This window comes from Conger conger, chromosome 10, assembly GCF_963514075.1.
Source record: "Conger conger chromosome 10, fConCon1.1, whole genome shotgun sequence".
Taxonomy (NCBI): domain Eukaryota; kingdom Metazoa; phylum Chordata; class Actinopteri; order Anguilliformes; family Congridae; genus Conger; species Conger conger.
The window spans coordinates 45,063,435-45,088,622 of record NC_083769.1 but is presented as its reverse complement, the minus strand read 5'-3'; the positions used below and the strand labels follow the sequence as shown (position 1 = coordinate 45,088,622).

The window sequence follows — 25,188 nt, the reverse complement described above, 5'->3', positions numbered from 1 at the left end:
ATCGGCTCTGCCAGGTGAGAGGGGAGCATCGCCCTTCCCCTAACGCGCAGCTCGAACGCTCTGTCATCGTGCTTGAGAGTGTATGTGCTGGGGTGCAGAGCGTGGTCTGGGCTGAGGATGCAGGTCTTGAATCACCGTTCCCTCACTTCATATCGTTCACTTTACTTTCTCTCGCACGTTTTTGCTAAATGTAAATCTATGTTTTTTATTTTGCCATTTTTGTTTTTATAAAAACATTTTGTGTTAATTTTCGGGGTTTTTGGATAATTGTATTTTTTTTTTTAGTGATAAAGAGAAGTTTAAAAGTCACTTTACTCATTATTCTCTCTTCTCTCTCTCTCTTGTCCTCCTGTCTTATCCTTTCCCTCTCTGTCCCTCCATCAACCACTCATATCTCTCTTCATTCCTCTCCCTTTGCCATCTCTCCTTTATCTCTATTTTCTCACTCTCCCTCTTCTTTCCCTTTTCCTCATTATCTCTATCAAATTCTCCCTTCATCCATCCCTCCCCTCTCTGTTGCCTTCCTCTGCATTTCTCTGCCCCCCCCCCCACACACACACACACACACACACACACATGCACGCACGCACGCACACACACACTCTCACACACACACACACACATTCACACACACACATACACACTCACACACACACAATCTCACACACACACACACACGCAGGACGAGTCTGCAGCAGGACTCTGAGAGGCTGGGCACCCCCACTCTCATGAGGCAAAGTTCCCTGGGACGCCTCCCTGGCTCCACCCCCCGCGCCCCGGAGGATGAGGGGTCGCTACGGCGACGCGCCATCAAGGTAGGCGTCGCCACGTCCCCGCTGATCTGCTCGGCCTGATGGGAACGCCAACGAGGGGCCTGTTCCACGAAGCAGGATTACTGAGTTAGCTGGATAACTGCTCTGAGTAAAACCCACAAAGCAGGACTACTGAGTTAGCTGGATAACTGCTCTGAGTAAAACCCACAAAGCAGGATTACTGAGTTAGCTGGATAACTGCACTGAGTAAAACCCACAAAGCAGGATTACTGAGTTAGCTGGATAACTGCTCTGAGTAAAACCCACAAAGCAGGATTACTGAGTTAGCTGGATAACTGCTCTGAGTAAAACCCACAAAGCAGGATTACTGAGTTAGCTGGATAACTGCTCTGAGTAAAACCCACAAAGCAGGATTACTGAGTTAGCTGGATAACTGCTCTGAGTAAAACCCACAAAGCAGGATTACTGAGTTAGCTGGATAACTGCACTGAGTAAAACCCACAAAGCAGGATTACTGAGTTAGCTGGATAACTGCACAGAGTAAAACCCACAAAGCAGGATTACTGAGTTAGCTGGGTAGCTGCACCGAGTAAAACCCAGAATCCTTCTAAATCCGGAACACTGACTGCAGTAAAAAGAGCTACTCCAGGTTTTACTCAGCACAGTGAAATGGCTAACTCAGTAATCCTGTGGGACAGGCCCCTGGTCTGAAGGACAATACTGTGGACATGGACAGCATTTATTGCAATATTCTGTAAGTATTTTATGGTTTCTCCATCCGTCCAAGATGAGAGATGACTTACTGTATGTGTGATTGGGAATTTCTTAATGATTAAGAGAGATGGATGCATGGTTTCTGTTGGAACTGAATGTTGTTTACAGTAGTTCAGAGTAACTGGCTTACCACCTCTGGCAGGGTTAATAGAAGTAGGTTAGGGCAGACTGTGATGTATATTAGTGCTGTAGGAGGAAGAATGTGCTTGAGGCAGGCGGTTTTGGAGTCGAACAGTGGGAAAGCTGAACTAATTACCGGCCAATTTGTTTAAATGACTCGTGCATTTCAGGTTCATACATCACAATTTGTCCCCGGCTTTGCTGCATTGAACTCTCTCTCCTCTCTCCTCTCTCCTGTTTCGTTCCAGCCTCCCTTAGGGTTCAGCCCCAAGATCCACGGCGGGCAGGAGCTGGGTTTCCATGGCAGCTGCAGCTCCCTGCCGAGAGAGAGCCGCGATGATGTCACGTCCAGGGCTGACTCCAGCCCCATACACAGCTACTCTGGCATTGAGGTCACCAATGTCTGAGCGGGAGGATGCTGGCAGTAGGAGAACTACAAATATGCTGAGAGTCATGGGAGTTGTAGTTTATTGGAGGGAAGAGCCTTCAGTAGTTGATGAGAATGCACTTGGCTGTTTTCTTTCGTGTCAGTCCAGTCCAGAGGGGAGGCCTATACCATAGCTCTCTCTGACCTTTGACACAGGAAGGTTTTTTTGTTTTGTTTTTTTTTTTTTGTGAAAAGGGGAGTCCTGTGGAACGCTGCTGTCTGGAAATGTCAAAATGCGGAAGCTTTTATTTTTCTATTTGTGTGTTTGCTGTACTGTTTTAAACAGAGAGAGAGGCTGGGCAGAGTGTGAGCTCCCCTGAGCCAAAAAGACGGGAGAGCACGTGCTCGGAAATGGATGTTTGGGATGTCTGAGGAGGAATGTCTGGAAAGGACTAAAAAGTAGCACATTCTAATAACACTGAGGATGGGTAATTAAGGAATTTTCTATTTTATTAAAGACATTTTTCTTTAGCTGTTGTTGTTTCGATAAATAATTTTCTCTCTTCTGTTTGACTGCTTCGAGCTGCCTTGTGAACCTGACTGATGAGGATGTCACTGAAATTATTGATAATGTTAATCTCAAATGTCTTATTGATGGAGGACATGTCTAATACCATTTTTTCAGTTTCTGTTTTTACACATTTGTTTGTAAAAAAAGAAAAAAAAAGAAAAGAATAATGCATTTCACATTGCAATAAAGATAATCCTGTCATTCATCATACAGATTATTTTTTAAGAACAGGCTGTCTGAATTTAATATAGATATGTTTTCCATGGCCAAAATAACTGAGTTGAGATGAAAGCATAAATATATTTGATAAGATTAATAAAGCTGACTGGAAACTCATAAGTATTCGTAGGAATACTAGTTTTTCACACTCAGTCACGGTCCCGTGGGCTGTCTGAATGGCACACATATTTTGGGTTATGGGTGTGGTTAGGCTGGTTCTGCTCCGTTCGTGGTTTGCCCCACCACACCACACCCCGCCCTACTCCATTCAAATGGTCTCCTTGCCTTTCTGCTCAGTGAAAACGAGTGCAGTCCTGGACCTGATTAAAATGGTGGCAAAATAGATTTCTACAGGAGACAGACAACAGTGTGTTCTTCAAATGAAGATGACCTCCGCACCTAACAACCCCCCCCCACCTATCTCAAATCTGTTTGCAGCAACCCAAGACTCCATACCCAATGGTCCATCTCATTTTCTAATAAACGTGGTTAAACATTATTGAATGTTTGCCTTCCCTGCTATGGATTTGACGAGTAGTCTCTAAATGTCTTTGCTGAGCAAACTAATGATGGATAGCAATGGATATCTCATGTTGGCTTGAACTATGCAATGTGGAACTATGGTGAGTGGTGTGTCTGTGCGCATGTGTGTGTGTGTGTGCATGTTGGGTGTGTTGTGTGTGTCTGTGTGTACATTGTGTGGGTTGTGTGTGTCTGCATGTGTGTGTGTGTGTGTGTGTGTGCACGCTGTGTGTGTGCATGTGTGTGCACGTTGTGTGTGTGTCTGTGCATGTTGTGTGTGTGTATGTGTGTGTGCACATTGTGTGTGTGCATGTGTGTGTGTGCACATTGGGTGTGTGTGCGTGTGTGTGTGTGTTAGGGGAAGGTATATTCTGCATCTCCTCCAATTAAAGGCACCGACATCAAACACTGAGACCCACAGGCTCCAATCAGCTGCTGCAATCTTCTGCAAAGGCAGGTTTGATCCTCTGAGCAGTGCCATGCCGTGTATTATTTTTGTATTCTCACAGACCTTGGGAAGACAACGGCTCCATGCCTCTGAATCCAGAAAGTAATTATTCCTTTTAAATAAGGTCTGCAGGGGCCGGTCTGGCCCTCTCTCCCATGGCAGTGGACTCTGGCGATAAGTCCTGAGTACCAAATCTTCCACTTAAAGCAACAACAGACCTCTTTTCTCATGAGGTACTCTCCCTGCAGACTGGCCTTATTCCCACTGTCACCTCTAAGCTCTGTTATAAATTATCTTTGAGTGCTGGCCTCGGATTAGGAAACCAATCGAATCCAATCCTGGAGGTTGCACAACTAACATATATCTTTCCCAAATTTGAGACCCAATATACTGTCATTCTTTTTTTTAAATGAATATGGAAGACTGTTCTGAAAACATTTTCAATATTTCCATATTTTCAGCATTTAACACACCTAGGAAGATGTAACACTGACAAATCTGTGAAATTAGAAACTGTTTCTTGAACTGTGACATATCACAAACATATATTATAAATAAATAGAAAGATTGCAAATAATTACAACTATGACTGCTTTGGTCTCATTGGGATACATATGAATATAATCAACATCATTTCTAATAGTATGTTGGCATAGGTTGAGAATATATTTGGAATTCCTCCATACAAAATGTATAGTTTTGTAACATATGGCGATACATTTTTGTAGTATAAGGGGACACAGAATTTTAAGGGTAATCTCTTGGATGTGAATATTATATTACTCTCTCTTTGTGTTCAGAGGTGCAGCACGATAAGCTTATAGACTGGGTGGCTGAACCCCTATATTGCGAGAGCATTGTAGCGCTGGTGAACACAGATATGTACAGCACAGTGTCGCTGTGTTCCACAGACAGTACCGTGTCATGGAAACTGGTGCCATAGGTCACTGGTGTCTCTGAGGAGCCTGGGAGAGACAATGTCAGATGGGACTCCTCTCCCAGTGGTACGAACCCACTGACCCCCCCACCCTGACCCCCCCCCCCCCCCCCCCCTGCCCTTCCCCACCCCACAGACACTGACAGTGGGCTGGAGTCCCACTGTCTAATGTTACACCAACAAGACATTGTATACATATTTCCAGTGCTTGAAGTTGACCAAACTATTTTGTTGATACAGAGTACTGGCAAGCTTTTCACCACTTCCCATAATCCCCCCCCCCCCCATATATAGGCCAAGAACTGTTATGTTCACTGACCTCTTGAGTATGCAGGCTATACGTTACTACGCCCTGGCCAGAGCTAATGTTTCTGCATTGTCTACTGTGTCACCTGTTCAACCATAATACCGAGGTGGAAATTCCCTAGCCGGACAATTCCGATCCAGGCCAGTAGCAGGAATGTCGGAAGGCTCGTTTTCCCACCCCAGGGGATTGTCCACATGGATAAGAGCTGGTGTTAGTAGCAGGCGGGTGTCCCCCGGTATTCCACTAATCCTGTAGGATCAATTCTTGAATGACGTACAGTTGATTAGACTAAGCAGGAGACAATCCTCCCCTGGAGCAACGCAGGGTTAAGGGCCTTGCTCAAGGGCCCAACGGCTGTGCGGATCTTACTGTGGCTACACCAGGGATTGAACCACCGACCTTGCGGGTCCCAGTCACGTACCTTAACCACTATGCTACAGGCCCCCCCCCTTCATTGAACATTCCCAGACTCGTCTACCAGCCTTACTCATCCGTGGGATAATTTCCTTATGGGACAGTGTCACGGGGTGCGAAGGTAGTATACAGAAATTATACGAGTTTCCGAAGGTCATGAAGGCATTTTCCTTCACCTAAATGGTTGGCATTTATATGGCGCCTTTATCCAAAGCACTGTACAATTGATGCTTCCCATTCACACACACACACACACACACACACACACACACACATACACACACACACACACACACACACACACACACACACACACACACACACACACACACAGACAGCGATTGGCTGCCATAAAAGGCACCGACCAGCTCGTCAGGAGCATTTGGGGGTTAGGTGTCTTGCTCAGGGACACTTCGGCGGGGGATCGAACCAGCAACCCTCCGACTGCCAGACGACTTTCTGCCTGAGCCATGTCGCCCTGTGACATGTCACCTGTCATACCTGCATGATTCATTCCATTGTCCCATCTAACCAGTCGTAGGTTTTATTTATTTAAATAATTTACAGTTATTTTCCATTCATCAACCCACCGTAATTATACAGTAGGTTGTTCCGGTCCAGTCCGGTGTGACAATATTATGAGAACATGGAGAAAATATTTCATTGGTTTCATTGGTTTCATTGCTCTGAATTTTGGCAGCAGAAATCAGCAGCCACATTTATTGATTGTATTGCTCCTGTTACAAAATGAAAGAATATCACCCATCCTCATAATTCTGATGGATAAAACTCGACAGAAGTTTAAGAGTAAGTAAACGCATGTCGAAGCTCATAGCTTGCATTCCATTTCCACTGGAGGTTAAATTATTTACCAGGACCGTAATCTTAGGCTCAGTTTAAATCTAATGGCAAAATGCTTTTTTCTCATCTTAATAGTTGGATAATTTGGGCCTTGTTTTGTATTAATTAAGGACACCGGTCTTTTACCTTTTTATTGGAACTCAGTAACAAAGTAATAATTATTGTATTTTTATTTAAATGTGTGCAATTTATTTCTCAACACACAACATTAGTGCCTTGTTAACCAAGAACTCACACCAACTGCCAAGAGTTTCAAATGAAAGGACTACAAACAACTTTTATAAACTTGTTGTTTCTGTAATGACTTCAGCTACACTGTATGGATGTATGTAGTGTATGCAATACAGAGAGCACACAACTGGTACCAAGAGCAGCATTTTTGTTAAAGTGTTTTTATAATGACTTTAACTTTGTATTAATGTGCATAGTCCCATCAGTTAGACCATGGTTAAATGTCCTGTTGCTTTTCTGCTGTAAGTTGCACAGAGGAGAGTCACTAGTAAATCAGTGCATTGTGGGTACTGTACAATAAAGCTCTGTGTCAACGCTGTCTGGAGTAATCCTTCCATGTGACTCATAGACTTCATTGTAAGTGGCATGGTCCAAGTGGGGATCTTACCGGCAACCTTCACACCCACACAGCCAATAAACTGTGCTTTATGGGTAGCAGGGGATGGTCTTACTGCCTGTGGCAGAATCTAGACCGCCACACACCCAATAAGCAGCATCTATGCACTTGGGCCTTGCATGAAAATGTCACAATGCCACCCTCCAATCATTTACAGCAGTCCGTGTAAGCATGTACATAACATTTACAGACCGCTGACCTTGACCTGGTCCATCTCCTGAGCCTTGCAATGGTAAATACTTCCTATGTGTTTCTTCCGCTGAGACAATAATGAAAACACTAAATACATACACTCAGGGAGCACTTCATAAGGTATGTATTAAACTTATTTATTAAACTCTGCAAACTCTAGAGACTGTTGTGTGTGAAAATCCCAGGAGATGAGCAGTTTCTGAGAGTTTCTTGTCTGGCACCAACAATAATTCCATGGTCAAAGTCACTTTTATCACATTGCTTCCCCTTCCTGACATTTGGGCTGAAAAACAGCTGAACCTCTTGACCAAATCAGCCTGCTTTTATGCATTTAGTTGCTGCCACATGATTGGCTGATAAAATATTTGCATTAACAAGCTGGTGTACAGGTCTACCTAATAAAGTGATCACTGAGTGTATGTTTGTGTACATATTGAAATACCTCAACAAATTTCAATGAATCCTTCTGTATTTTTAGGGAGCTTTAGCCAAGGGGCGGGTGGCGAAAAGGGGGGATAACTTCTTAACGTTAACATTTTACATTATTACTTTTTTGTTTTCCCCATAATATTTGTTGCAACGTATTTACTGCAAAAATCATTTTAATAAGATACATGGTTCTACAGAATAAATTACTGGTGGAAAAGTTATGTAAACTACTGAATCCTGCTTGTGGAGTTGCAAGATGTGACCCTAGTGCATCTATTTTGGTTTGTTTGTTGAAATATGAGTTTATTTAAAGAAGAGAAAGAGTGACATTGCAGCCATTTACCAGATGGTCTTATCCAGATTCACACTGCTTTTGCATTTTCACTCAGTGTCCGTTTCTACAGTGGCTATGTACTGAAGTCTTTCACATTAAAGACCTTGCTCGAGGGCACAACCACAGTGTCGTACCTGGGGATGTAACCTGCCCTTTCCCCTAAACCATGACGTTAAACTGCCGAAAGAGGGCCTTTGTGGAAGCAGACGTAGAGGCATAACAGGGGCCTTTTAAATAATGATACATTTAATGGGATGGAAGTTTACAGTCTGTATGTGCTAAGATATACACAGTCTGTTTATGTGCTATGATCTATTCACAGATGTCACAATGCATTACACACACTGTATGAGATGTGTGGGATGTAAAGGGTAGGGAACAGTGTATTTGATAGAGTAATGAAATATGTATGGTCTCCATATGAGTGCGGGGAATTAGGACAATTCTGAGGGCCCTCAAAAACGTGGACTATAATTGTGCAGGGATTGGGTAGCAAGGGGTGGTGGGGCCCATAGTGAGATATTTTCATTGGTGCCAAATCCCTGACTCCCCCTGGTCATAATTATGGGTGTTATGTTGCCCCATAGGCTCATCTTTATGAACAGCTGCCATTTGGAAATCAGCGTACTGGGCTTGTGCAATTTTTACTGGCCTTTCCACACAGAGAAGGATGAGGTTGGGTTTTTTTTTATGATTTATGATTATTGTGAAATTATTCAACTGTTCCCGGATCTTCTTTCCCAGTTACAGGTGTAGGCTAAGATGAGTATGAGGTTCCAACTAAGTGCATTGTATTTTTTATTTCAATGACTGCCTCGTATAGTTATGCCTGTAACTGGTTGCGCAAGAGTGTTGCCGTCTGTCACGATTGACTGACTCACCGATAACAGTCGGCGCTTCCTCCACGCACTCACCAAAACTAAACGCTAGTTACTCTACGTACTCTAAGACCAAGGGGAAACCCGTTAACACTTTACTTGGAGTGTAAAGGAAGATACCCTCTCCGCTTCTTGGGTGGAATTTGGACAAAGTTTCTTGATGTTTTGATCCGTGAGAACCGGCGAGAAGACTTTATAAAGGGGCATTATAGGTTAATTCGGGTTCTGAAAAATAGTGTATACGCGTGTTCATTCGCTCTTTTTATCCCTAACCGTGTTTGAAATGAAATTACGAGAACGCTGATCGCCAAGCGGAGAATTTGAGGTAAGGCCATCGCTTAATTACCGGGGCAGCAGTCACGGATAACCCGCCAGCTATCAATTTATGCGCGCTTTATTAGGCTATATTGTGATTTTCATTTCATTATTCCGCTAAACAGAACTACACAAGTAGTGGGTCTTATTTGTCACACAAAGAGGCGCGGTCACTGGGTAGACGAGTTTTACGTGTTGCTTTTTCTGTTTCTGTAAGTTACTGAAAGAAACTATTGCATATATGCTACTATTCGGCTTGCGTTAGCCTATGAATATTACAGAATGCATTACTGGATTATCTCCTACACTGAGGTTAATGCACGCTATACATTTTAATGTTATCTATTGTGTTGAAACGTTATTTTGTGCGTAACCTATTTTGTCGTCACTTCCACATCTTATCCTTGTTTCCTCCTGAGTTTTTGGCTACAGGTCTACGATTTGTGGCTACCATCATTTTATCAACTTTTACGGAGTGACTGGTTTCTTGAGGATGATGATGCTTGCACACTTATGACGAAATATTGCGTTAATAGGTACAAAGGGTTTTTTTAAGACTGGATCCAAAAAAGCCGCGGCATTTTGGGTGACATGCACTGACAGCCACGAGGCATTTCAAAAGTGTATTCTAATAAATACCATATATTAGGCATAGGTTATTGCAGAACTGTAACACACCAACGACTGTAAGTAGGCTAGGTTATTTGCACGACAATTATGTCTAATTGCAGAGTTTGAATTGAGACACAATCAGCCATCCAAATGATCCTATGGTTTAAAGTAGTCTATGTGGAAACTACTGTCGGAGGGAGGGGCCCGTTTATTTTTGTCACAGCAAGGGAAACTTGAATAGTTTCGTTTTTTGTTGTTTTTCACCTTATGGGGAACTGCGCTACTGTAGAGTTGATGACAAACATTACAATGACATTTACTAAATTATTCACTTTATAGGAAAGTAGCCTATTATCAAAATGAAAGCTGGCATACTCACAGTCATGTAAAATAGGCTAGACGTTATCTGACTCAAGCGGAAAGAGATTTCCCCTCGGGCGAAGGAGGCTACAGAACACGTATGTTATTAGCGACTGCTTTTTTAAATAACAGAAAGCTATGTCTATCACACAGTTACCATATCGGGCGTTATGTTTATATGTTTGGCGATGGCAGGCAAAGGTTGTACAAAAGTAATAACACTTGCAGAAGTTGTGATGAGTTAAACGGGACTGAGTGACTGTTTCGTTTGTAGACCTGTCAAAATCGTACAGGAAGCCCTATGTGGGATTTCATGTACTGTTAGCTAAGCTGTAGTCTGCTGCACTGTGAATTAGCCTGCTACTGTGCATGTTATCCATCAGTTTTGTAATGTTAGTGCCACTGATTTTCGGGACAAGTTTTGGACATTCCTTTGTGGGAAGAAAAATACTTATTCTTTTTAAATACTGTCATGAATTTACCGTTGATTTGATTTGACAGCCATTCATGACAATTGAATTCACAAGTTGAATAGATGTCTTTTTCAAAGTTGTGTCACTTTCAATCACGTGTTCCAGGACAAATAATAGAAAAGAATAGAATGCAAAATATCTAAACGATGGACTATATTCAATATTTTATGTAAAACCAAGTCATGTGACCGTATGCAGGCCTGTACTGGAAATAAGAACTACATGCTTTGGTAACAATTCACTTTATTTTTCTATTATGTTCCCCCTCCCATTTTTTCAGTTACCAAAAATGTTTTTTTTTTTTAATTTGTATTTTTTCTTTTTTTCTTTTGGATAATACAAGGGGAACCCTGGCATGTAGAATTAATGTACTCTAAGAGCACAACTCATTTCTTGAATCAGACTGCGACTCGGACACACCTGAATATGTGAATATTAATCATGGGATCATACCTTCTGAATAATCTCAGAGGCAAAACACACCCTCCTTGGAGCCTGTAAAATATGCTGGCTCTGTCAATAATACACTCTGGTTAACCTGTGCCTCGTCTGGCTGATGGCTTCTGCAGCAGAACTCTCACCACACCATCAGCTGATGTGGAGAGGCAGAGAAACGATTTTAGCCAACCGGGGGAGGATTAGGTGGCAGGTCGAGGCAGCGGGGCTGGGAATGTCGCTAGGATGCTCGGGGGCTCTCCGACTCATTCCGATGACTGTCATGGGATCTTTAATGACCGCAGAGAGTCAGGGCCTGGGGTTTAACATTTCACCTGGAAGATGCCGTCTCCTACAGCACTGTGCGCTGCTCCATTGGGGCTTATTTGACCGGAGGGAAGGTCGCCCCCTACTGGCCCACGAACCTTACTTCCAGCGGCAACCTGGTTTTCCCAAGAGACTGCTCTCCCATCCAAGTACTAACCAAGCCCACCCACAAGTGTGTAGCTTCAGCTATTCAGCGGGAGCAGGGTACATGGTGGTATATTTACTTCATAACAGAAGTGTGAAGAGTAAAACAGGCTATGTTTATGTTGGAGTGAGTTGGCATGGATTCCGTTTTAAGCATTTGCTTAAGTATGTTGGGTGAGGATTGAAAGAACACACAAACTATTATTGTTTTATTGGCAATGGCCTTACACATCGCAGATTTATTCCAGAGACTCCCTGAAAACGGCAAATTTATGGGTGTGGTGTTTTCAGCTCTGGCTTAAGGCAAATGACTCCAATTGGTGACATCACAGAGTAAATGGCATTTAACTGAACTATCCGTCTATTTCCAAATGCAGCCCTTGTAGAATTACAGTGAAAGATAAAATAAAAACCTGTGGGATTGGTCCTTTTTCATATTTTTGGCTCCACCTCTAAGACTCTCTAGTGACTTTGTTCAAACCTCCCTTTACTCAATTAATAAGATGCATTTTATGAATGACCAAAAGCTCCAGTTCCCTATCCATGAAGGCTAATGAAAGTAGGCTTTCAACTACTCTATCTTATGCAGTAAGTTATCCTGCAATTTTTTCCGTGGTAAGCCTACTTTTGTGAAATGCAATTTTCCACTTTGACGAATATATTAATTTCACACACTTAGACCAAATTAAAACTCATTTCTGCTTCTGGCATCGAACAATGATTGGAGTCATCGTGTCTTATCTGTTTTCTTTTGATCTTTAAGAGTGAATTAATAATTAAAAGACATTATATGGTGTTTTTCCTCATTTAAATTGGTGTTTAATCACTCCATGTTGACCTGTATCTTGCTGTTACCTACCTGTTGTAAAGTAAAGCAAATCACACTTTTCATATAATATTGTAGAAAAGGCTTTTTGTAGAATCAGTACAGTCACCTCCTAAAAGAGAAAGACCTACGTATTGGTAGACCTGGCATTGCTGTTCTGAATTTTTCCACCTCCCGAAAACCCCCTGTCCTCACAGTTTTCCCGGTCGGAGTAAATTAGAAGCAGGAAAATCCTCGTCGGACATGGAAAGGATTACAGGTTTAAACTGCAGTGCAGTGCCTCTCAACCAGCAGGTCACTGAAATACGCATGATAACATGATAGATCACATTAGCTTTCCATTAGCTGACACACTGGTCTATGTAAGTGCGTTGTTGGCACAGAGAGTTTGGATACTGCTGAAGTAGATCGTATGATTATACGTATGGTATTTTTAATGGCATTTTTAAATAACTCTGTGAAAGTATGCAGCTGACATATCCAGGAAACATGATGTGTGGCACGTTTGCAGTCATTCATTTTTAAAACCATGTTGCAATTGCTGTCAACGTTAAATTAATTTGCAACAGACACAGTCCAGCCAAAGCATAAGTGTAGTTGGCAGTTCCATATGATTATTCAAAAATATCTTTGGTCCCGAAGACTTTAGCATTTGAAGTGATAACCAGACCATTTTGGCAAAACGTTGTGATTGCAAGCAGGAGTGTGAAACCGTGAACTCTCTGTGAGACGTGCAAGTGCCCTTTCATGCCCTGCACTTCAGTGAGGACTGGCGAGATTCTCCCATCCAATCAGTTCAGCAGATTATTGGCTGTTGAGTCTGGACCTGAGGCCAAGCCTTTGCTTCGTATTCCTGAGCGCCAATCAGCTGAGGAAATGGCCAGAGATTCAAGCCAAGAGATTCTTTGGGCCTTTTGCAGTTTTCTATTTTCGGTTGCATCTCAGGCACAACTTAATAATGACTTAATACTGCTAAAGAGGATAATATCATTGTCGTCTGTGGCTATTCGTCTACTAGCCTGCCCTGGGAATGCCCCAAGGGTATTTGTCACAGAGTTATTACCGTGGCAACCAAATCCACCCCTTTAGCCTCCTCCGCAATGCAACAGCGATACGTCGGCGAGATTTTCATCATCAATCGGTCCATCGGCCGCGGTATTTGCAGCTGCTGTTTTGTGGTGAAATCCAAGTGTTTTGTGTTGCGTTCCTAAAGGTTTGGCAGTAACACATACAGTACTGGATCTGCAGGGATCATGTTGCGCTGAAGGCTGTGTGTATGCCCCTAGAAGGGCCTTTTCACCTCTAATAGCTGTTTAGAGACCTTGGTCATGATGGGACGGTGTTGTTTTTCCCCCTACATTTGCGGAGAATTGCAACATGACCAGCATAGGCACAGCAGAGCTGGGCTTGTTTGAGAGACCATGCACGTTGCCTGCGTTCCTAATCAATGCTTCAGTTACGAGTCAGCCGTGAATGACCCAGTGACACAATGCGCCCGGCACAAGGGCCCCACTGAAACACAGCACTAACTAGAAAGAGTGCACTCAGAGTGCAAACCTCCACCAAGACACAACCGTCTCCCCTCGTGTGTGTGTGTGTGTGTGTGTGTGTGCGCGCGCGCAAAGTAGTCGTCTCGGCAGTCCAGAGATTACTTTTTCAGATATGTTTGGCCTGGGGGGGGGTCACTCTAGAGGAAAGGTCACGGGGTCAGCAGAATCAATAAGTTTCTTCTTTATGGGAGAATGGATGTAGATAGCGAATTTCATGGCAATCCATCCATTACTTTTCCAGGTATGTCTGTGACGGACGGACCGACAAAAGGACAGACGGACGAGTGGATGGATGGATGTCAATACGTAACCTCCATAGCGGAGGTAATGGTACCCACGCAGATGAAAAATGCTCCCAAATGCCAGCTTGCTGATAACCCTCGAAAGGCAATACGTGGATGCATTCTATGCTCATTTCTGCCTGTATGCACTTCAAATCAAGGGATTACATTGTTATCTACTTATCAAGGTTTTGCGCTGAGTGTTCTTGCGTTGAGAGGCCACGAGTGCAGCAGGTTTGGACACCAGCGTGCTGAGTGCACTGAATTCTTCTTCTGCAGTTTCTGCTGGTCGGGGCTTTTCTGTGTGCCGCTTTGATCGATGGCTAACTTGTGGAGCTGCTTGTGGCATAACTCTTGTTGTGACTCCTACCATTACCCACACAGTCTTAGAATGTCCCAGACAATCCAAGACTTGTAATCAGTTATTCAGTTTTCATCTGCACAGATTTTTTATTCTATATGGGGCGACATGGCTCGGGCAGTAAGAGCAGTCATCTGGCAGTCGGAGGGTTGCCGGTTCGATCCCCCGCCCGGGCTATGTCGAAGTGTCCCTGAGCAAGACACCTAACCCCTGACGAGCTGGTCGGCGCCTTGCATGGCAGCCAATCGCCGTCGGGTTAGCTGAGGTTAGCGACCTTATGTGAATGCAAAAAAAGGTTCTTTCAAAACAAGTACTCAGTTTTTACAACTGGGTTTTATTCGCCTTTAAAATGATGCTTTGACCAAAATGTTCTCCAGGCTGTGTCCTCCCGGCACTGGTTGTGATGTCTTGATACCCCCAGTTTATTGGTAGTGATCCGTTTGAGCCCACAGCCTTATGGTGCCAGGCTGGACACACCACTCAACCACTGTTTTAGTTTCTAAGCACTTGAATTCATTATTGATCCCCCCCCCCCGCCCCATTCATATCTCTTTTTCTCACTCCTTGCACAGTACTGTGTCATTAATATTAATGGGCTTCTTTCACAAGGGGCGTTGTGGTTACGGATGACGTAGTTGATGGAGAAACTCTGCAAACATTGCGGTATCTAAGCACGGTTTCTCTGGTTGTTTGCTTGTTGAAAACTCCAGCAGTGTTTGCCGTCTCCTTTGATTTGCCGAAGAATTTCCCTCAACACAGAAGACAACACTCGACAAAAGATACAAGTTGTTATTTGAGAATGGCATCCAACATTATGAAAGTACGATTTGAGCTAGCCGCTAGCTCGCTAACAGCACTCTGTCAGATTACCCTTAATAGCCTTCAGTCTTCCGTGTCGAAGAGAATTGTTTCACAAATTGAACAAGATTTGTTTTTGAAAACCCAGACAGTGTTTGTAACCGACTGGGGAAATTGCTCTTGGGTTCCGCCATGTTTGCTGAGTTTCTGACATTTTTTGGGCTCCGTGAGGGTTGGGCTGTGCAAAATGAAGGCTGGATGGAAAAATACTTCCTGTAATCTTCAGAATTTCTCCGAATGTTCCCTGTGTCAGTCATCCCTGCGTTGATGGCACTTGCGCTCCGTCTGTGTGTCAGAGTCTGTGCAATCTGAGCTTTATTTCATGTCGAGAGGCATTTTTCTTATCTGAAATTGGCGGCAGGGCTCGGGAGGCGAACTTCGGGAATTTGGTTCTGTCAGCCAGACGGGAAGGGAATCGGTGTCGGGCTCCTGCCCTCCTGCACTTTTGTGCTGCTTTCTGGAGATTCGTCGTCGTGTCATTAAAAAAAAAAGGAATTTTACAGGCAGATTCCGATGAAGATTTCTGCCTTGATGGTTTTTTTAAATCTGTAGCTTTCCCTTTCATCATAGCGGGAAGCGCACCAGATTTCCTACTTTTCTGGGAAATGGCTGTCGAGAGTGATACCGCTGAGGCAGACCGGCCTGTTCTTTTTTCCTGGATTGTCTAGCAGTATGTGGGCTCTGAATATATACAGGAAGGCTGTTTTTTTTTTTCTTCCCCCTCACATATTTTAAATGCTTCATGTCCGTGTTTTTGATGAAGACATGCTCCCAGCCTGTCTTCATTTTTTATAAAATAATAATTACACATTAATACGGAAACATGTTCATAACAAAATAAAAAATGGTCACCAACCAGCTCGTCAGGAGAAATTGGGGATCACAGGCGTATCCCATCCTGGTCTAACGTGGTCAGTTGTTTTTCTTTGTCTGTACTCTTTAGTGTCAGTGGTAGAATCATCACAACTGTCTCTACATGGTGTCTGAATACAGCCTCAGTTGATCTGATCGGTTTCCTTCTCATTAGGGGGATTTTTGGCAGGTATTTCCCTTCCATCAGGAGGAAGGGAGAGAGAGGGAGGGAGAGAGAGAGAGAGGGGGAACAAGCGAGAGTGGGAGTGAGAGAGGGAGCGAGGGAGAGTGGAAGCGAGGTAAAAAGAGTGAGTGAGAGAGAGGGAGAGTCAAATGTCCCTCTGGATTGCTTTTCAAAAGGTCCTAGTATGCAAGCATAACGTCAGTACACCCCCCCCCCCCCCCCCCCCCAAAGTATGTATGTGGGCTGTGCTTTTACGAATAATGCCTTGTGTTCCTTAGTCATGACACACGCACTCCACCAGCTGTGTGCTGCTAAAATGGCCCCTGGGTTTCGTCCCTCCTGACAGACATCAAAACAGACTACAGAGACATCAGGCTCATTCCAATCCCTTATTTTCTTTTATTTTATTTTAGTTTTTCTTTCTCCTTTTCTTGCCCCTAGCTCCATCGGGAGAGGCTAGGAAAAGATGAAAGAAAAAGAAGTGAAGACAGGGAAGTCAAGAAAATGTGAACCGGGCAAATGGAATGTCCTGGCTCCTTCAAATGTCAGTTGGAAGCCACGCCAGTTACGTGGCAGACGGGGAGAGGTGGACCCACAGGTCGATCATGTATACGTTAGGCTTTAGGAAAAAATACTTCCGCAAAAGGATGCGCTTGTGCTTGGGAGTATGGGAGTTCCGAACGTCGTCTTCTACTTTCTAGACGGCACATTTAAGGGGTTGGAATGTCCTTAAAGATTGCTGACCTCTATCAATTCCCGGGTCAGGAGCGAGTGAAAGATAAAAGAGGAGAAAAATAAGTGATTGTGGAAGCCCCTTGTGTCACATACTGCTGATCCCCCGTGTGGTTACCCTGCGGACGTCTTGCAGAACTGGACGCAGAAGGAAGTGAGCGTGTTGGGTGTAGTTCGCTCGCTGTATGTCCTGTTGCCGATGGTAACTCTCTCTCTCTCTCCTCATGGCCTCTGCATTGCAAAAGTGCTTTAGTGTGGTTAGCTAGTTCCACTGTAACGTGTACCCAGTGCACTTACGTATGCATAACCAGAGAAGCGATTGTCTTTGTGCTTGCGCAGTAAAGAGGCGTTTATCAGCCGGTGAGTCATTGAAGTCAGAAAACGTTTCGTGCCAAGGCGCCCCTCCCCTCTCCCCGGCCCTGTGTACTGCTAAGCACTTTCCCTAGAGTGAAGATATGCCTGCGTTAACGGGAAAAACAGAATGCTGTGCACATTTTAGGGTGTCGCAAAGTCATTTACAGCCTCTGCGGGTCTCGAGCGATGCTGGATGCCCTTTAACACAGAGTGCCTTGTTTCTCGCTCCTTTGACGCGGTACGCGTGTAGGAAATCACAATGCTTTGCTCCTGTTATGTTGTGTAGACAGGAATATGCAGGCTGTGTGCAAGATGACTTGCTCTTGCGAAGCTCCGAACACCATATCGACACAGTGGTGTTTGCGGGCTGGATTCCTCAGACACCGCTTGGGGAACAAACCAGAGAAATATATGCACGTAGAGGTTTGTTGTCATGGTATCAGGACATAAAATCTATGTGAAGGCCAGGCCAGTGGGGCAGGGAATATCAAAGCTTCTAAACCAATTGATATATTTTCTCTTTTTAAACTTTAAAGGTGAAGACCATTCTCCAAAACCTAAGTCTACTGTATTTACAATACCTGGGCATGGGAATGTGGACAGGGGTATGGTTCCTTTATTGATGCGTGATTGCAATTAAAGTCATAAAAGCTAATTGACCTATCAGCGGTATGTTGTGGATAGACTTTGACTCCTGTGTCACCACATACTGTAACATAGTTGGTATGATAATAGTAGGCACTAAAATAATAAACATGTCACTCTTGTTTTAATGTTGTAGTGTTGTTTGTTTTGGCTGTTTGATTATTTAATGGCTGTTTTAGGTTGTGAGTGTAAGGTTTTAGTGTAAATGTTCACTGTGGCTTAAAGGGCATCTAGAACCATTAGCATTTGGTGTACCTCACAGTTTTCATTTGACACACACGCACACACGCAAACACGCACACGTGTACATGGATCTGGAAATTATTCTCTGGAACGGGTCAATAAGCAACAGAAGATAAACCAACGGAAAAAATGCTTTAATTGCATGCAACAAGCACAACTCAAAACCTCTTCAGGACAAGTCTAAATGCTTGCTTACCACAACACACATCCTGTTTCCCCTGTGGCTCTTCTGCTGGTGGCACTGTAGGTGCCAGCTTAAACACCTTGGTTTACGCTCTTTGCTGTTTGGGGTGCAGGTCTCTCTACGCTGGTCTCTCTACGCTGAGCTCTCTACGCTGGTCTCTCTACGCTGGTCTCTCTACGCTGGTCTCCCTAAGCTGGTGCTTCCACAGTGTTGTCTGGAAGCACATTTCCGCCAGGAACCGTAGCTATGAAATAAAAAATGACGGAAGAACTATGACGGTGGAAATGAAGCTAGTACAATTAGCATTGTCCTAGCTGTATTCAGAGCTCATCTGCAACGATGACGTGAATAACCCACCACTGCTTGGCACTGTACGTGCCTCCAGGAAGTGTCAGAGCGCCCTGCTGTGTGTGCTGATTGGCTGGTGTTTACGACACCTTCTGTGGTGTGGAGGGGATGGTAGTGCAGGTTATCATAACCAAGAGAGACCGGTGATGCCACGGCAGCCATTTTGTGCCGGAACACTCAGTACACATCAGCTGAGGTGGAGAGGGGATTACATTTTTTTAGCCATTGAAATCAGCGGATGATTACGTCGCAGGCTGAAAGAGCGCAGGGTGGGACCCCTCTTCGGTTCTGCGCTTCGCAGTCACGGGTGAGAGACGGGGGGCCGGCTGTGTAGGGGTACAGTACAACGCGTCCCCGGGGAACAGCGTTCCAGCGGGGGGATGAACGGCCTCATTCAGCAAATCCGGGCTCCCTCTGGGGGCCTTTGCTGTGCCAGGAGCATCATTTTTGAAATCCAAGAGCGAAAGCCCAGTTTTAGAAGCAACCTGAGAAATTATTGCCCTCGCTGATCTATAAATTCCTTTCGGCTTTCTCCTCGGGTGCACTGCAAAGGCACTTTTGAAATTCTTCACTTTCCCCTTCTCCTCGTCCGGGTTTAGCTTTGTTTGCTGAATGTTGTTATTTGGGGGTTTGGGGTCAGGGAGCGCGGGGGGGGGGGGCATTGTTGGTTCGAGCAATCTTTCCTCTCTTTGCTGTAGACTTAGAGAGTGTTGTTTCTCCAGTTCATGGCCTGTTTCTTGATTTGTTTAAATTTGATAAAGGGATTTGAGCACTTAGATTTTAATCAGCTCCTTTGAGAGTCAGACTATGCAAGTGATTAGGCTTCAGTTGCTTGTTTTTTTTGATTGGTGTAGTTTGCATTTTTATGGGGTGGCCTGTAGCCTCGAGGCTAAGGCGCTTGACTGAGACCCGGTAGGTTGGTGGTTCAAGCCCCAATAAGACCTGTGCAACTGTTGGGCCCTTGAGCAAGGCCCTTAACCCCACATTGCTCCAGGAAGGGATTGTCCCCTGCTTGGTCTAATCAACTGTAAGTCGCTTGGGATAAAAGCATCAAAAAAAAAAAAATGAATGTAGTGTAATCTGCGTGGGGTGTTCACTGGGTTTTGAATGTGATGGATGAATATTAACGACGCTCTTCCCCCTCCCCCTGCGCTCCAGCCCAGAGGAGCAGCAGCGAGCGGAGCCAGGCTGGCCCCGACGCCCAGGGAAGGGATGTGCTCCGGCGGGCAGCTGTGTTCAGGCAGCGGGCGGCCGCCCCCGGGCTCCGCCGGCGACAACGCCCACAACTCGGGCTCCCAGTACGCGCTGTGCGCCCTGGGCGTGGGCCTGGTGGCGCTGGGCGTGGTGATGATCGTGTGGAGCGTGGTGCCCTCCAACGTGACGGGCAACAGCTCCAAGCCCGGCTCCGGCTCCGGCTCCGGCAACGGCAACGGCAACATGCACGCCAAGGCCAACACCTCGTCCGTGGCCTTCGTCCTGGCCGGCGTGGGCGTGGCCATGCTGCTGCTGTCCGTCTGCCTGGGCGTCCGGAGCAAGCGCCGCCAGCAGAGGAGGGAGACGCAGGCGGAGGACTCCCGGCTCGGGGGCCGCGCCGCCGACGGACAGGAAGTGGACACGTGAGTGCCGTTTCCTTCCCACCCCCCCCCCGCCCCAACGCGCAGCCTCCTGTCCCACTTACACTTCCTCTTTGGTGCTTTCAAATCTCACAGCGCCGCCGCCTACCTGCTCACCCGCAAAGCACCTTGTGTTGAATGTGACGTCTCGGTTTTCGTATCATATTGAGCGGCCGGTAGTGTAGTGGTTAAGGTGAATGACTGGGACACTCAAGGTTGGTGGTTCTAATCCCGGTGTAGCCACAATAAGATCCGCACAGCCGTTGGGCCCTTAACCCTGCATTGCTCCAGGGGAGGATTGTCTCCTGCTTGGTCTAATCAACTGTACGTCGCTCTGGATAAGAGTGTCTGCCAAATGCCATTAATGTAATGTAATGTAATGAGTGATGTCGCCGTATCGTGTGTCATGGCTTATGCGATATCTCACCTTGTGCGGGTGTGGCTCAACACAGCGCGGTGTGACTGTAGAAATCTGTGGCAGGAGATCTCTGCGCACGAGCAGCAGAACTGGAGGTTTCACTCAGGCCCTGGACGGAAGGCTTTAGGACGGGAGGAGGACACTAACACTGTAATTGGCGAATTGGCACAATGTGATTACCGCCAAGGTGCTGTTGGCCTGGGGCTTGTCATGTTGATAGATTTTAGGCCTTCAGATTTTCTGCTCACTCTCAGAAATAAAGTGACAGTGGAGGTGCATTTTTTGTTCTTCAGGCATGAAATTTCCAAAATGTTCCCTGAGAGAACAGAAATGTTCTCTTTGGGTACGAATGAGTAAATTTTCCAAGCAAAAAAGGTACAAATTAGTTATATATTGCTGGCTGGGGGCACCGTTTCATGTACCTATAGGGTACCTCCCAACCTTTTTAGGCACTTTTTGTACCTTTGCGTATTTTAACAGAACAATACAAGTACCCCTGACTTGCTTATCTTGTTTATTTATCTGTTGGCTTGTGTTCTTTTTTTCCATTTTCCCCCGAATGTCCGGGGACAGTGTCTCCCCGCTCTCGTTCAGAGCTCTGAACACTCTGTCCCTCTGCGGGGCAGGCTCCAGAGGGACTAAGAATGGCAGCCTGCAGCCACTGACTCGCACCGTGGAGAGAAAAACAAAAAGCACCGCATTCCCGAAATTCCTCCGTGGTTACAGGACTGACTCGGGACACGATGTGCGTGTAGCCTTCAGCTGAAACGCTTTCTCCCGGAGTTCCTGGATGTGTCGCTCTGGTTACCGCGCCAATCGGCAGATTGAAAGAGCCGCTTACTCCGGGAGTGTGCCTGTACACTTTGCGAAGTGGGATTAGCCGTGTTTACCGTACGCGACGTAACACTTGATAAATACAGCTAATTGTTGTGCAGATATTGGTGTGGCAGGTGCGGGACGTTGGTGGACTCCCGTATTAGGCATGCTGTGCTTGTTATTGTCGCAGTCATTCATGGTTTCCCAGCCAAAGCCCGCTTCCAATGTTTGTGTCTCTGCTGGCAGACGGTGAGCAGGATGGCGCGGTCTCGGGATTGGCTGAAACGCGAATGCCTAGACCGTGTGTCTGTGCGGCCAGGGAGGCTTCTGCACAATCCTCTCCACACGTCCCAGTGGAGCTCTGCGTCTCAGTGTCCATTCTGACGCGTGTTGTAGGATATTTCTGTTTTTCAGAGACGTTAGCAGCAGGACATCACTGTACTACAGTGTATCATTACATTGCAGTTATGCGGCTGACAATTTTACCACGTAGTGGTACTAAGCAGGAGACAATCCTCCCCTGGAGCAATGCAGGGTTAAGGGCCTTGCTCAAGGGCCCAACGGCTGTGCGGATCTTATTGTGGCTACACCGGAATTAGAACCACCGACCTTGGGTGTCCCAGTCATTTACCTTAACCACTAGGCTACAGGCCGCCCATAAATATCAAAATAAATATCAACCTACAGTCCCCCAGTCCTCGTTCGTGGGAGACAGCTGAGGTGTCCGTCCTGGTGCAGGTCTGGGCGGGGGCCTTTCCCCCGCTTAGGGCCGGCAGCAGAACTCATGAATGTTTACAGAACACCCAGCTGCTCCCAGGGATTCAGAGAGCAGAGCAGAAGCCAGATGCTGGCTGTTTGTAATTCTCTGTGTCATGTTCCCCATATCCTTTTCAGCAAAGAGCATTTCCTTTTTTTATGTGAAGTATTTACACTTTTCTGTGTCCGATAAATCAAGCTTCGAAAACGGTTGCTTTGTATCATTTTTATTACACAAAGAGTTATCTCCGTGTATATTATATATAAATATTGACTATCCATTTGTAAATGAATAGTATAACTTTTATGTCTACAAAATGAAAAAAATCTAGATAAAATAAAAAGCGTTTTCTTAATTAGATGTCAGACGCGGGCGTGTTTGCAGAAGCATTAACGGAGCGTCGAGGTTCGGATCTTGTTTGTTGATCTTGTTTTTCCGACAAGGCGAAGATTACATCATTATTTATTTATATTGCGTTCGGGAGGCAGGCCCGCAGGGCGTGTGTCGGTGATCAGCAGAGCGTGAACTCTTCTTGTTGATCTGTTTGTTCTGGTGTAAAGTCAGTTTAGAGGAGCTCATTCAGAACTGTAGCAGCTCAGGTTTGGCACGTGAAGAGCATCATGTGGCGTAGAACTATAAAAAGAATAATGTGTAATTTAGTTGACGCTTTTATCCAAAGCGACTTCCAGTTGATTAGACTAAGCCCACCTCTTCAGACCTGCATCACCGCTCCTGCGACCATCTTAAGCACGTCCTCCATCTGTCTTTTTTAGACTTGGCCCTGGGATAGTGATGTTAATGATGTGTATAAAAACAGCTCAGTGATGCCCTGTGTAGCTTTACACGTATTGATTATGAATGAGCTTTCTGCATTCTTGGTGATTTCGCACTTTTATATTCCTGCTGGAGGCTATAACCGACGTTCTCCAGTTTTTACAGTCTGTCTGGATAAGAGCATCGGCAGACTGAGGTTAATATTTAAGATTGTAATTCAGAATCAATTCAGACTCCCCCTGACAACCTTTAGATATAATCCATTTTCTCCTTTATTCCTTTTGGGTCGTTTCGTAGGTACAGCTGTTTAAAGATGGATTAAGCAGTCTAGTCATACTCCCTTTTGTTACATTATTGTTGTGTGTTAGGTGAACATTACACTTATTCATTATAAATGAGCCTTTGTGCCTGAGTGTCATCACACATTTTATTCCTGAGAGTATCGCTGATGTGGTCCTCTGCTCTGTGTCGCTCGGAATAGCAGTGTCAGTAAAGTGATTGTAACGTGATGTAGAGAAAATGGGTGGCAACAGAAAGTAGTGTTTTTGAGTGCCGGTGAGTTGACAGATGGCAGTCTTTAGGTGTGGGTGTGTGCTGAAACCTCTTGGTTTATGTGTGTGTGACTGTGCATGTGTGTGTATGTGCTTGTCTGTGTGTGTGTGTGTGTGTGTGTGTGTGTGTGTGTGTGTGTGTATATATATATATATGTGTGTGTGGGTCTGACTGTATGTCTGTGTGTGTGTGTGTGTGTGTGTGTGTGTGTCTGACTGCGTGTGTGTGTGTATATGTGTCGTCTGATTGTATATCTGTGGGTGTGTGTGTGTATATGTGTATATATAAATGTATTTCTGACTGTGTGTGTGTCTGACTGTGCATGCGTGTGTATGTGTGTATATATATATATATATGTGTGTGGGTCTGACTGTGTATCTGTGTGTGTGTGTGTGTGTGTGTATATATATGTGTATTTCTGACTGTGCGTGTGTATATGTGTATATATATGTGTATTTCTGACTCTGTGTGTGTGTGTGTGTGTGTGTGTGTGTGTGTGTGTATGTATGTATATGTGTATATATATGTGTATTTCTGACTGTGTGTGTGTCTGACTGTATCTGTGTGTGTGTGTGTGTGTGTGTGTGTGTATATATGTGTATATATATGTGTATTTCTGACTCTGTGTGTGTGTGTGTGTGTGTGCGTGCACAGGGAGGAGGCAGCAGCCAGGTACGACGTGCCCACATACGAGGAGGCGGTGGGGAGCGGTCAGTACCCTGTGCAGCCGGGCCCCCTGCCCTCCAGCAGCAGCGCCTCCCAGCTGCCCTCCTACGAGGACCTGGTGGACGGGGAGCAGCTGGAGGTCGCGGTTCCGGGGCCCAGCGCGGGGCCCCAGCCCCCCCAGCCCCAGGCTTCCTCCGCCGGGGCGGCCCCCGCGCCCCCCGAACCGCAGCCCAGCCGCCAGAACGGTGTCGGCCGCATGCTCCGCCCCCTCAAGGTCCGGCGAATCAAATCGGAGAAGCTGCGTCTGAAGAACGTCAGTGGACCGCCCCAGGTCCCGCCCCTGAGCATCGAGCCCCTCACCCCTCCTCCGCAGTACGAGGACCAAATGCCCAGACTCTGAGGGCGCCCTCTGCTGGCTGGAGGAGAGAAGTGTCTCACTCTCTCTCTCTCTCTCTCTCTCTCTCTCTCTCTCTCCCTCTCTCTGAACTCTATTGTTTGAAAACTGTTATCTGTTACCGCCAGACTTCCTGCCTCTCATCCAGGGGGATGGCAGGAGCAGAGTGAAGTGGACATGGCTCTTCAGTTTCCCAGCTCTAAGATAATGGACCAGATAATGAATAAAGGCAGAAATATTTCAAATTAAAGGGGGGGGGGGGGGGGGGGTGAGCTCCTTTCTGATCAAAAAGGCCTTAATGGTTTTTTTTTGTCCCTCATGCTCAGTATTGTGATGAGGC

General features: G+C 45.5%; 2 protein-coding genes across 3 annotated transcripts in view; both read left to right on the top strand.

Moving 5' to 3' along the window:
* Window positions 1–3,323, top strand: part of LOC133139564 (kazrin-A-like) — a 9,837-nt gene extending 6,514 nt beyond the window's left edge. Inside the window, exons 7-9 of the mRNA XM_061259136.1 lie at window positions 1–14; window positions 683–815; window positions 1,916–3,323. The exon at window positions 1–14 is cut by the window's left edge and continues 153 nt beyond it. Of these exons, the coding sequence (XP_061115120.1) occupies window positions 1–14; window positions 683–815; window positions 1,916–2,074 (306 nt within the window). The 3' untranslated portion in view covers window positions 2,075–3,323. The remainder of the gene's footprint in view (window positions 15–682; window positions 816–1,915) is intronic.
* A 5,506-nt stretch (window positions 3,324–8,829) lies between these two features.
* tmem51a (transmembrane protein 51a) lies at window positions 8,830–25,075 on the top strand. Of its 2 annotated transcripts, XM_061258604.1 has the most exons (4): window positions 8,830–9,099; window positions 14,058–14,140; window positions 20,017–20,474; window positions 24,443–25,075. In XM_061258604.1, exons 2-4 carry the CDS (start codon window positions 14,060–14,062, stop codon window positions 24,852–24,854), a joined length of 951 nt encoding a protein of 316 aa, XP_061114588.1. In that variant the 5' UTR covers window positions 8,830–9,099; window positions 14,058–14,059; the 3' UTR covers window positions 24,855–25,075. The 2 variants fall into 2 exon arrangements, with proteins under 2 accessions (XP_061114588.1, XP_061114589.1); XM_061258605.1 differs by lacking the exon at window positions 14,058–14,140.
* Window positions 25,076–25,188: the final 113 nt, after the last annotated feature.